The 13,358-nt window shown below is 38.6% G+C and overlaps 1 protein-coding gene across 4 annotated transcripts in view; it reads right to left on the bottom strand.

The window, feature by feature from the left end:
• Nucleotides 1–13,358, bottom strand: part of Ap3b1 (adaptor related protein complex 3 subunit beta 1) — a 214,189-nt gene that overhangs the window by 93,314 nt on the left and 107,517 nt on the right. For 3 of the 4 annotated variants that reach the window (XM_055598376.1, XM_055598377.1, XM_055598379.1), the window contains exons 15-17: nt 13,103–13,279; nt 1,757–1,943; nt 665–795 (exon numbers count right to left, since the gene is read on the bottom strand). In XM_055598376.1, coding sequence (XP_055454351.1) covers nt 665–795; nt 1,757–1,943; nt 13,103–13,279 — 495 coding nt within the window. The remainder of the gene's footprint in view (nt 1–664; nt 796–1,756; nt 1,944–13,102; nt 13,280–13,358) is intronic. The other variant, XM_055598378.1, reaches the window with a different exon arrangement.

The following is a 13,358-nucleotide window of genomic DNA, read 5'->3' as shown; positions in this document are numbered from 1 at the left end:
AATTTCTAAGTATAAGAAAAATGCCTTTTTCTTTATCAACTTATTTATGAAATAATAAACAGGTAATATTAGTAAAGAATATTAATTATGTACACTAGTACCTTTAAGAAAATATTTAGAAAATTTAATATGGCATTTTAGAAAAAGTGAAACAGTGTATTATTCATCTTTGTGAGCTCATCAAGGTCATCTTTGGTACACAATGCTCCCTACTTATTTTTAAATGTCACGTAAAACAGAGCTCATCCAAAAACCCAGTACATTTTGTACAGGTTTTTATTTTCTGGAAAAGAACATAAAAATTTTTTTATAAAAACATTGACAGGAAGCTTACGAATCTCTAACAAAGTAGAAAAAGCTCAATCCATTGAAACTAAATACCTTAGAAATTTAATCTACACTGCTACAAATGCGATCACATAAATGTGGCTGGCACTGATGCAGAGAATTCAATTCTCTTTCCTTGAAGCAAAGAACAGTCCACGTACAGCAGCAAAGAAAACCACACTACTTAGTTTTGCTAAGGCAAGGTATATCTAACACATTACATTCACATACACAAGAACAGCATTTCGTTCTCAGCCGAAAGGCTTTCTATAAAATGGTAGTTACCTCAGAAGCTCTTATTGCTAGAACAAAATTAATCTCAGAAAGGTCAACTTACTGGCTCTATTACTTCTACATTGCGAACCGATGGGTCAGGCGCCACCTCTGGCCAATTAGATAATTCCAGGTACCCGGATGCTTTAATATTGAGAGTATGAGATAAGGTGCCAAGCTGGAAATGATCCCTATCTATTAAAAATGGAGGAAAATAGAAAATAAACAATATGAGCTGTATATAACAGATAATAATCATAATCAGAGCTCAAGGCAATTGGCATATTACCACAAATGTCAAGGAATAAATATAAACCAGGAAGCTCTTCAATAGGTCAGAAAACTGATTTCAGCCCATAGATTACAAAAATCTCCCCCATAATGGTCAATAAAAAAGCTAATCAGTCAGTGTGTTTAGAAGTGTTGCTCTGAAATGTAGCTTCTCTAAAAATTACTTTCCAGTGAGTATTAGGAATGACAGCGCAGTCAAACAATCCATATACATATGCCTTGGCACAAACACATTCAGAATTTCAATAGTTTTTATACCAAACTGAACTGCATTTACTGTTTTACAACAATTAAGTAAGAAACATTGTGAAAGCCAAGCTACATAACCATGTGATTCCAACTATAACAGCTACTTGTTACCTGATAAGATATTTAATTAGTCCCTTAAAAAAAAAGCTGGGGAAAAGAACACAAGTTTCTTCTTTGAAAAATGTACTTAAACATAAAAATGTTTGTATGAAATAATTTCTCCTAGAGATGCTGACATTAGTCTGCACTGATATTTAATTACTAACATACTATTAAGATAGTAGGAGATAAAAGTATTTAAAAAAGAAATAAAACCCATATCTATAAGAACACAACAGCTATTTCATCTACTACTATACAGTTAAACTGCCTAATGAGAATAAAAGCCCAGAGGCCCTGAAATTATTTGGGAGGACAGGTCTTCAGAAACACAGACTGTTAACAAACATAAAGCTAAGACTTGCCCTGAGCAGATGAACAAGTGCACGCGCACTGCCCCAAGGTATCGACACAGAAGCCATGTACGCGTCTCAGACATAAATCTGAAGCACACCAGGCCCAGGACACACTGGCACAGTCCTAGGTAAGTGCTCTGCGGCGCTGTGCCTGATAGTACCTTTAAAGGGAGACTCGAGCAGTGGTGCAGGCTTCTGGGCGAGGAAGATTTTCTTGGCATATTTACTTAAAGCGCCACTCTTCTCGTTCGGAACAATAAGCTGCCTAATAAATCTTGTGCGGTCTCTGATGTCGTAGTTTTGATCATACTTGCCGAGATTTAATATGTACTGGGTAAGCAATTTTGTCTGTTAGAATAAAAGAAAAAAACAGAACAAGTTGAAAATATGGTTATTTATGATTATTGATAACTCTGGATAAACATATTTAAAAATGTAATAAAAATGAATGGTTATGTCAAACAAATGTCGTTCCATGGGGAATATGCATTTCTAACGTGGCAAATGGAATTCTGAAGCCAACGCACATGTCCTCTTCTGTGCTGGGGAGTGAATGCTGAGCATCGAGAAGCAGCCATGTGCTAGATTATTAAACCGCTGAAGTGGAAAGAAAGGCATCATTAAAAAAATAATCATATATGGCAAACCCGCTGAAGGGTCTACGTGAGAATAATGAATGTGGAAATCCAACTAAAAACATGGCACTCAAAACTTAATCGGAAAAATATGCAGGACATCAAAACATCAGAGAGTATTAGGGGCTGGCAAACTGCTTCTCCTGAGGTGTGCTTTATGAAGAGATACTGCCCCTGGCATAGGCAGTGTCTGCACTCTGACTGCACTCAGTTACTTTACCCTGAATTATGACCCATTAAAGCAGACACATGAATCACTGAACTGGATTACTGCAAATTATTTGCAGTGCATTTAGCTGTTACTTTTTCATAAAAGCAAGCTGCTGATGCCCTCTAAAAACTAGGATAAAAGAGTTCTTCCATTTTTCCGCCATGCTGCTTATAGCCTCTAGTAATATTGGTCATTTATTTATTTATGTAAGCTTTTACACCATAATCAGGCTTGCTAAGTCAACTTCTGAACGCACTACATTAATGTATATTGAGATGATTTTAATAAACCAAAATTGGAATGTAACAAAATAGGTTTGTACTTTAAACTACAGTGTTTTTAAATGAAAACGCAATTTTAATTTAGAAGGCTACATGTGTTCAACTGTAAATATAAACTAAATAAAATTCACTAAATAAGGAAAAAAACAACCAAAGACTATTAGTATTAGAACATTTACATACATTAGAAACAGAGAGAAATAGACTCAGTCAAGTAGGGAAAAGCAACGATAATGCTAGAATAGTATGTCAGGACCAGGAACCCCTTAAAAAAATAATAGTCAGCTGAGAGAACTGACTGGGGGTGGGGGTGGGGTAGGCTTATTTTGGAAACAAGGTATTTAAAAGCATTAACATAGCTTTGTTAAAGATCTTTCCCAAATCTGATTACAAACAACTGCTGTCCATGCTGCTTCATCTATAAATAAAGAAAAGACTTATGATTCCTATTATATTATAAAGAATTTTATTTTGAAAGAATGTCAATTAGCCAATATCTGAAAGATAAGAAATGCAAATCAACACTAGCTTGCGTAGGGTGTGATACACTGAGGCCTAAACACCTGCATGGGAGAGCTGTGAACTCAGGAAACAATTACTATCCTCCAGTCAGAGTGAAACTTCACAGCTAGTGAATGCTAAAGTCTAGCCAGGCTTTGAGATTGAGAACCTGCAACTGGAGCAATGAGGTCTACTAATGCAACTTTTCAAACTGGCAGTTACACATTTCGCTTATAAACTTAACTCCCAAACTAAGTTTTGTAAAATTAAACTTTTAAGGTATATTAACAAGCACTGTACTGAAAATAATCAGAAAGATGTATTTCTATCTATAAAATTATTACTAAGCTTATAGAACACCTCTATTAAAATATTTTCAAAATAAAATTATTTATAATATAAGAGGTATATCTGGATGCAACGATGCATTTAAATAAGCATATTAATTATTTACCACATACTACAGTCACCAATTTCTTTGCTGTTTGCCTTTAGTAGCAATGGCATTTAGAAACAAAGGCTTTTCTCTGCAGAATATTTTTAAAAATAGTCCATTTTCAGTCTTATATTTTTCAAAATTGAATTTTATGATTAGAAATTATGAAATATTTGTGTGTGTGTGTGTGTGTGTATGTGCATGCTTGGGTGTCTTCCTGCGTTTGGAGACAGGGTCTCTCAATGGACGAGGAGCCCACAGACTGTGTGAGTGACTGGACAAAAGCACAGGGATCTAGCTGTGTCTGCTCCTCCCTCCTGAAAGCACTGTGGTCTCAGTGCATGGGCTTATCTCACGCATGCGCTTATCTCCCGAGGCAATGAAGAGCATTCTGAGTCAAAGCAGAGGTGAGTAAATCTACTTGTGTGTTACTGTAACATAACCATTAAGGACACTGCTTATGAAAAATTAAAACTGGGACACATTGTAAGTCGGTGGGACACTAAGGCATCATCGTGAATTAGATCTCTCCAGGGCAACTTAGAAAGGGGATGGCATTTCCGGAAAGCGGCATATTAACATCAGTCAAAAACACTAAGTTACATAAAACAAGAAAATATAATATGTTGTACTCTAACAGAAATATTCACTACCCTCTGCTCTAACTTATTAAATTTTTATGTTACTTTCACTTTCCTGTTTAGATTTAAGAAACCACTACTGTTGCTAACTAATAGCTAAGGCTATCAAAAACTATATATATATTAGATATATATATATAATAGATATAATTTACATATATATAAATTATATGCTCCTCATAGTATTGGTACACAGGAAAAAGGAATCTAAAAAAAATATTACAAAAACTAAGGAATTTACTATTTAAAATAACTTTCTAAGAGATGAGCACGATATACTTACCTGAATACTCTAAACAAGTAATAAGGTAGCCAATGTTTATTCAGATCATAGTATTCTTCTCCTACAATTCTGCACTAACCACAAAGATACGCCCTGAGGAACTGTCTCTGGGCTGTTCCATAGCTGTGGGGCAGGGCGCACTTATACAAACGGACAACTTGGAATCGCTAAGGGCCGGCAGAACCACCACTGTACACATGGCCTGCTAATGTCCAATATATCATCACACAATGCACGAATACGGTTTAACAGTCAGTACAAAATAATTAAGCTTGTGTAAAAGTCATAAAGCCAGCCTAAGACACTACTCCTACAAGGGATATAAAAAGGTATGTAGAACTCTACATTCAGTTTAAGAAGTTATTTATGAAGGCAAAAAAAAAAAAAAATCAATGAATATGTTTGGAAACTACATAGACTTCTTAACCTACCCTAGAGGCAAATCCAAGCAGCACTACTGTTCTATACATTCAACAGAAGATTCTTTGTTGTGACTATTTAAGTCACAATTTTTAGTCTGATAACCACTTCCCTGTCTATTGGAAAGGCTGTCTATAAGATAGTCATATTTTGTTTTTTGCTGGAGCAAGGAGTAACAGAGATTGAGCCTAAGGTCTCAGGCATGCCAGGTAGGAGCAATACCACTGTATACCACTCTAGCCCTAGTGAAGTCTTCCTTTCTAATTCATATTTACTTAATTTTCTTAGTAGATGGAGAGAGAGAGAGACAGAGAGAGAGAGAGAGGCTAAAACAGAGCAGTGATGTCACTGCATAGCACAAAACCTTCTTTTGTCAAATGGGAACAAAGGGCAAAGCAAGGAGATATTTTAAAAAGTCCAAATAGAGAAGCATGCTCCTAACTTTAGGAGAGGTCCCTAAAGCATCAGTACAATTTACCCAGTTTCCCAGTAAGAATCAAAATGCACTAGTGGGTAAAAAGTGCTTACTCTAAGTAACAGAGAAGTAAAAATTGAGTATCTCACAGAATATAAAACAGCAAATGAACCGCATCTGTACATATCACTATTTCTAAGACATGACATTAATAAAGGAAAATGCACATTTCAAACTCCAAGGCAAAATAATTTTATTAATCCATACCCACATAATGAAAACAAGCTTTACTGAAGGAAACACGGCAATAGTGCAGTAGTGGTCTCCAATGAGAAAGAAGGAAGATGTGAAAAGGAACTTGAAGCTTCAGAGCTATCATTTTTGAAAAGTGTAACAAATGCTGACCGAGATGGGGTCCTACTGGTAGACAGATATGTGCACTTTTCCTGCTATGTTTTTTTTTATAAGTTTGCAATGTGCCATAATTATAAAAACAAGGGCTTAGAGACAACATTGTTCTATTAGTTATCTCTACATATAAAACATCAGATATTTTAAGAGTAACTTTTATTTGCTTAATGTAATTGTCACAGAGGCCTCATCTGCTAACCTAGGCCTAGGCCTGGAAGCTTCTAGACGCCATACAATCTAAGCTAGGCCTAGAATGCTTTCAGCCTCTGAGACTGCTGAATAAGCTTACCCTTTCTTCTTTCTGAACTAGTTCAACTCAGCAGTTCTGGCTTAAACTTCTCTCCTTGCTGACTTATTCAATCTGGCTTTTCTCTCAGCCTCTGAATTGTTCAGCTTGGCCTTAAACTAACTCCAGCAATCTGTTCTAATTTTCTGGTTCCTTCTGTCTTCATCTGTGTCTAGCTTGCTCTCTCTTCAACCTCTCTCTGTAAAAGTGCCTCCTCTCCCTCATTCTCTGTTCTGCTCTCCTAAGCAGCTTCCCTTTCCTCTCTTGTGAGAGTTGGGTACATCCTATTCTGTCAAATCTTTCTCTGATTCTTCACTTTGCCTGCCACTCAATAAGACATCACTTCCTTCTATGAACTAACTTTCCCTCCACTGTTTGGGATTTAAGCTGTGCACCACCACACCTGGATCTACGCTTTTCTTTACCTGAAACTTGCTCTACACCAGGCTGGCCTTCAACTCAAGAGATCTGCTTGCCTCTGTCTCCTGGGAGTAAAGGTATGTGCCATCACCCAGCATGTCAGCATTCCAGCAGGATCACACAGACCTAAAGGACTTTGGATGTGATCTCTTGAGAGAGCACCCATGTTCTGAATTAAAATTCCTCTATAAGACATTATTAAAGATGTTTTTGAAAAACTACCCTTTATTCACTTTTAATTGCTATTAACTGTTTTAACCAAACCCAAGCTGAGTGTTCATGCCTTGTCCCAAGAACTCCAGACATCAGCAACTACAAGTCACAAAATCTTTACTTTTCCACACACAGATACTATTTTCTTATAAGCACTCCAACAGTGTTGGCCACTGGATTCTTTTGTCTAATGTCATTCTACAGTAGATAACAAAAGAGGGATCACATCATCCTTTTCTTTCTTTTTTTTTTTTTTTTAAATAAAGACTTTATTCACTATGGATACAGTATTCTACCTGCATGTGCGCCTGCATGCCAGAAGAGGGTGCCAGATCTCATTATAGATGGTTGTGAGCCATGTGGTTGCTGGGAATTGAACTCAGGACCTTTGGAAGAACAGCCAGTGCTCTTAACCTCTGAGCCATCTCTCCAGCCCCATCATCCTTTTCTTAAGAGAATAGGCACAAATGAGTAGGTTTCTTCCAGGGGTGGGGGAGTAAGTAATTCTTTGTAGCTGAACTATTTCTCTTTCGTATGAAAAATCATTTTCCCTAAGAAAATCTTGCAGTTGACTAGAAATGTGAGGTTAGGCTCAAATGAAAAAGAGGAAGTACCACGAGCTAAGCACCACAAGCTAAGCAGGACAGTCTCATTCCATCCTCACAATCCCATAGTACTAGTCAGTTCTGCTCTAAGCTTGTTTTGAAAACGTGTATTTGCTCTAATTCAGGTGGCATAGTCCAGAAAAAATCCAGGCATAATGTGAATTTATGTTTGATTTCTTCTGCAAGCAGCAGTGGGCGAGAGCAGAAAAATGGACCCAGCAGAACTTGTCTACACCTCAGGCATCTCCCTGAGACAGGAACATCTGCGTGCTATGAGCCACACTCTTCAAGGAACAGAACCTACCAGCACATGCCTCCTCACTCAACCTCGGGCTTCATTTAACATTTTGTGCTCCTGATGATGTCTATGTATTTAAGAACTACCATATACAAAACTGTGGTTTTGTTTTTATTAGGTTCTCACTTAAACAAATATGTAGCATATTTCTGAAGCTTTTTGAGCACTGTGAGTGGAGCTCCATCTCTCCAGCAATTCCCACATTTGATAAACAAAATGTGTTTATCAAATAAACAAAATTATGGTTTTGTTTAACATGATGCTTTTTAAGAACACAAACACTGCAGGCTGACTAAATTACTTTAAATCCTGGTTCATCTAATGGGGAAACTGTCTTACACAGGAACTGTAACCTGTGGGAAAGCATGCAGTGAGATAATAATGTCCTGTTAACATGTACACATGCTCTCACCACTGGTATCACACAGTTGTAGGGTAGTCACCACACACAGCAGATTAAAAGCTGCTGCCAAAAAAAAAAAGGTGCAGAGGGCGAGGAAGAGGATGAGAGAAAATAATGGGGCATATGTAAATATAATCAGAACAATTTTTTAAATTTATTTTTTTTTTTTATAAATAACAGTTTGTTCACTTTATATCCCAACTGTAGTACCCTCCCCTTGTTCCCTCCCAAGCCCCTCCCCCAGTCCACTGATAGGGGGGAGGTCCTCCTCCCCTTCCATCTGACCCTAGCCTATCAGGTCTCATCAGGACTGGCTGCATTGTCTTCCTCTGTGGCCTCTGCAGGCTGCTCCCCTCTCAGGGGGATAGAAGAGCCAGCCACTGAGTTCACGAAAGAGAGAGCCCTGTTCCCATTGCTAGGGAACCCACTTGAAGACTGAGCTTGTATGAAATTCTTAAACAAGAAAAAAATAATCAAAACATATGTCCAAAGGATCCTAAGAACAAACTTTAATGAGAAAGAGACTGGGTTGAGACGTTAGGTTTACTTGGGAGCAGAAGAGGGACAGGACTAGGATCTGGCTGTGAAGTGATTAAATAAATAAAATTAAAATTAAAAAAGAAAAAAAAGAGAATTAAATATAATATAGCGATTTTTCTTCTCCAATCCTGGAAATAAATAAATAAAATTTTCAAGCCATATTATAGCATACTTTAAAAAACATAAAGGAGCTTTAAGCTATACAGATTCATATTTTAATACCAGAAAAAGCAGTTTTATAATTCTGCTAGTAGAATATATACTACCTCAGTGGTAAAGTGCTTGCCTAACATGCACAAATACTTGGGTTGTTTTTAGTAACACACACACACACATACACACACACACTTATCACTCAAAGTAAATGACCTGGACCAGTAGGCTGTTCTTTAGTGAAAGGGTCCTAAAAGACAGGATCAGGAGATCAGAAGATCTAGAGGACAGAAGATAAAGACGACTGAAAAAAAAATTAGGTATCAGAAGGTCTTGCATAAGTTGTGTCTTATGCCAAGCAAACTTATTGAGAAGTACAGCATTTGGAGAGGACCTAGACCCCCTGCTCAGATATAGCCAATGGGCAGCTCAGTTTCTGTAGATATTTCCTAGTAAGGGGAGCAGGAGCAGTCTCTGGCATGAACTCAGTTGTCTGCTCTTTGATTATCTCTCCCTGGCAAGGTGGCCTTACTAGACCACAGAGAAAGAGGATTCAGACAGCCCTGATGAGACCTGATAGGCTAGGGTCAGATAGTAGGGGAAGAGGACCTCCCCTATCCATGGACGAGTGGAGGGACATGGGTGCGGGGAAGGCGGGATTGGAGGTGATGGGGAGGCTACAGCTGGGAAACAAAGTGAATAAATTGTAATCAATAATAATAATAACAATAAAATAGGGGAAAAAGTATAGCATTTCATATACTGTTCTAGAGGAAAAAATGGGACAGAGTCAACAGGAGGCTAATCAAACAACATTACACAAAGGGAACAAGGGACATCTCTAGAGCCTCAGAGACAGAGCACATACCTTGAAACTGGTAAGTCTTTAGGAGGAAAAGCCAAGTTCCTAGGAACAGAACCTTAACTGAGTCAAGGCACTGGCTCCAGCCCTAGACTGTCCACTCCTGGGCAAAAACAACAAAGTAAAGCTCCCTTTGTCTTTTCATCTGGGCCTCTGGCTCCCCACAGGAAGGGTGTTCATTTTACAAATGTTGTATTTTCAGCTATCAGAATTACTTTTACATTTCCAAGACAGGGCTTGACTCTGTAGCCCTGGCTGGCCTGGGACCCACTATGCAGAGGAGGATGTCCTCCACCTGCCTCTGCCTCTGCAGTATAGAGATTAAAGGTGTATGCTACACCCAATTCAGTTTTATAACTATTTGACTTTTTAAAGTAATTTATATTTCTCTCCAGAGACTTATCTTTTCACTCATTATGACTATAGTTCCCTTTCTATCACTAAGCAAATTTCTAACAGTTGCTTCAAAATGTTTACCTGCAAATTCTAATATGTGTCAGAATAGCTTGGGTTTTTTTTATTGATTTTTCCTTCTTGAAAACCGGTCATATATTCCCAATTATCTTTTTTTTAACTGATGTTAAATGAACATGAAATTTATTATTTTAAGGTTATAAGTCAGTGACATTTATACTTTTAGGAAACCATTAGCAACATTTGTCTCTAGAATTCTTTCAGCTTTCCCAAGTAAAACTTGAAACCCACTAACCCAAAACACAACCCTCCACTGTAGTCTTCCTTATACTGAGTAACCCTGGCCTTGCGGATATATTACAGACACCACTCTCATCACTGTGAATATTCTTTAATTAGTACTAGGTTTTTGCTAGTTTCAGCACACTATTAACATGATGACGTTCAAAATGTATATTCTATTTCCCAGTTGTACCTCAAAGTTCAGGCCAGGTCTTCCATTGTTAGGGTGCTGCTTTGCTGCTTCAGGAGTCAGCCAAAGCTACCTGGGCAGTTTATGCACAGACAACCAGGCTCCTCCACTCTCAGCACTCTATAGAGTTCTGCCTTCACTTTGTGCATGTGGCTTGCTTGCATACTGTCCTGTTTAGAGTGCAGTTACCATGTACAGTGCCAACTGCAGCTCAGGACATTAGCCTGTGTGTGCTTCCTGCTCCCTCCAGGTTCCACATGCCCTGCAACAGCTTCCTGCTCTGCCTCTCTTTGCTCTGAGTGCTTAGGCAGCTGCGTTTTTTTGTTCTGCTTTCAAGTTTCCAGTTTTGATCTGATCTGTGGGAAGATCATGCTAAATAGAGTTTACTTTGCCAACTGAAAGTGAGGTGTTAAACTTATCTTTTGGTTCTCTTTTCTTTTGATCAGAAGAGACATTTTTCCCCTCTCTCTTGTTATGTCTCTCTCTGTGTCTGCCTGTCACGGCCCTTCTCTCTATGTCTGTGTGTGTGTGTGTGTGTGTGTGTGTGTGTGTGTGTGTGTGTGTTGTGTGTGTGTGTGCACGCGCGCGCGTGTGCATGTGTTCCTGTGAGGGTAAGCTTGTGGAGATTAGAGGTCAACCATAGGTACTGTTCCCCAGGAGCCATCCACTTTACTTTTGTTTGTCCTCATTAATTTTTATTATTTATTTATTTATTTATTCAGAGAAAGGAAAGGAAGGGAAGAGAAAGGAGGAGGGGAGGGGAGGGGAGGGGAGGGGAGGGGAGGGAAGGGGAGGGGAGGGCAGAGCAATCCTAAGGGCAAGCACAAGCCCACCCCGACACTGATGTGAAGGCTGGAGAGCAACTTAAAGGACTCCATTCTCTCTTTCCATCCTGTGCTTCTTGGGAGCTCAGATACAGGCTATCACACTTGGTGGCAAGACTCATACCCGCCGAGCCCCCTCACCTCCACATACACCTTGTCTTTTTGATGTGGGGCTCCACTCACATGGAACTTAACAATCAGGCTGAGTGAGCAAGCAGCCCAGGGTCTATCTACTCTCTACTCTCTGCCTTCCCAGTGCTGGATTGTAATCAGGAACAGCTACAGTTGTGTGTGTGTGTTTTGTTTTGCTTTGCTTTGTTTTTACAGGAGTCCTGAATAATAAATTCAGGTCCTCATGTTTGTACAGCTAGAACTTTACTGATTGTGGCATTTCCCTAGCAGCAAGCATAGATATTCTGAAGAAGCAAAATTAGTATTCAACTATTCTCTATGCATACAGATAAAAAAATAGTAAATACTATATAAATATTACTAAACCTTGTTAAAAAAAAAAAAAACCCACCACCTTATACGTTCTCTAGAGGCATGTAATTTAATGAACGTTCTGGAGAGGTTCAATGAGTTATTATGATCCCAGGATATCAGGTCTAGAAAGAGGTCCTAGCATCTTGTGGAAAGCCAGCTCTAAACACTAGCTGCTCTTCCCTATTCAGCTTTTAAAATGGCTAACGTAAACACAGGTAGAAACAGTTTTACATTTCAGTCAAAGCAATCACTTCAGTCTTCTCCTAATATCCACTGGGTTTAGCTGGTGGGGCATAAAACCATTTGTTAGTGCTAATTTTTACTCAGTAATTTTCCCAACCTCCTTTTCTTTAAAACAAAACAAAACAAACAAACAAAAAAAAAGGTGAGAAATACTGGAAACAAAACACAACTCCCCAGGCCACATCATTTATTTTTATATCATTTAAAAATAATAAGCCCTATGAAATTTTAAAATATTCTGCATTTTCCCCTATAAGTAACGATTACAGAAGTCATCTGGAAGAATTATCCTGAAACATACAATAGCATACTTCAGAATGCTGTACCAAAATTGTCATAAAAGTTTAGCTCAAACAAAATCATAAGTGCCACGAAAGGTGCCTCCAAATTCACTGAATAAAAAGACCCTGAGCACATTCTAGGATTTCTAAATGGAGGACTCCATCCAGGTATTGGCTATCTGCCACTATGAAGAAAAGGGCACAGTGACAATAATGAAAATAATAACAAAAAACAACTTCTGTATGAGCTACCAGATGTCATTTAGAAGGACTCCACCCTCTTGAACTAAAACTATCAAAGGCCCCACCCCCTTAAACTATCACATTTATGACAGCAGGTCAACTTATTAACTTGAGGGCATGCATATTGAGATTGCAGTATACATGTTAATGAATTCACCTCTACAAATTTCCCCAGGTAGTTTTAGCATTCTGCCCTGTTCTCTCCTTCCATTGTTCTGCATACTGTACCCTGACCTCCCCCAGGCCTTTCTCAAGCAAGTTCATAAATGTCTGCTGACCTCTTCCAGGCCAGACCGTCTGAACTCGCTCACCAACACTGTCTCAACTCCTCTACCACAGCTCTTCTTTTAATTCTGTTTGTTCTATTAGATCAGAGTGACTTCTGTTTGCACTCCTGCCATCCACCACAGGACCTAATACAAACAGGCCCCGATCCTGTTGAGTGCATGCAGTAGCTCTTGAACAGGTGCCAGGGCCTTGGTAAGAATGCTGGAAGCACCTATCAGCATGAATAAGGACCTGAGTCTTACCTGTTTGGAATTGGTTAAATACAACTTTGCTCCAAGATTTAAAATCTGCAGTTTCACCAAATCATCTTCACTAGTGAAACTTTTAGCCATTTTCCTCAAAACATCAGGGGCAATTTTAGGAACTCGTTCACAGTTTTCTCCAATTAGCCAAAGAATGCTTGCTCTAGCCACAGGAACCTAGTATGACAAGGCAGATCATAGTATTAGAAATGGGAAAACCACACTCTCAGCGTCAGCACAGAAAAGGCTTAGAGCT

Source organism: Psammomys obesus, unplaced genomic scaffold, assembly GCF_907164565.1.
Source record: "Psammomys obesus unplaced genomic scaffold, mPsaObe1.curated_primary_1811, whole genome shotgun sequence".
NCBI classification, from domain to species: Eukaryota; Metazoa; Chordata; class Mammalia; order Rodentia; family Muridae; genus Psammomys; species Psammomys obesus.
Note: the sequence above shows the minus strand (reverse complement) of the source record. Positions and strands in the feature narration are given on the sequence as shown.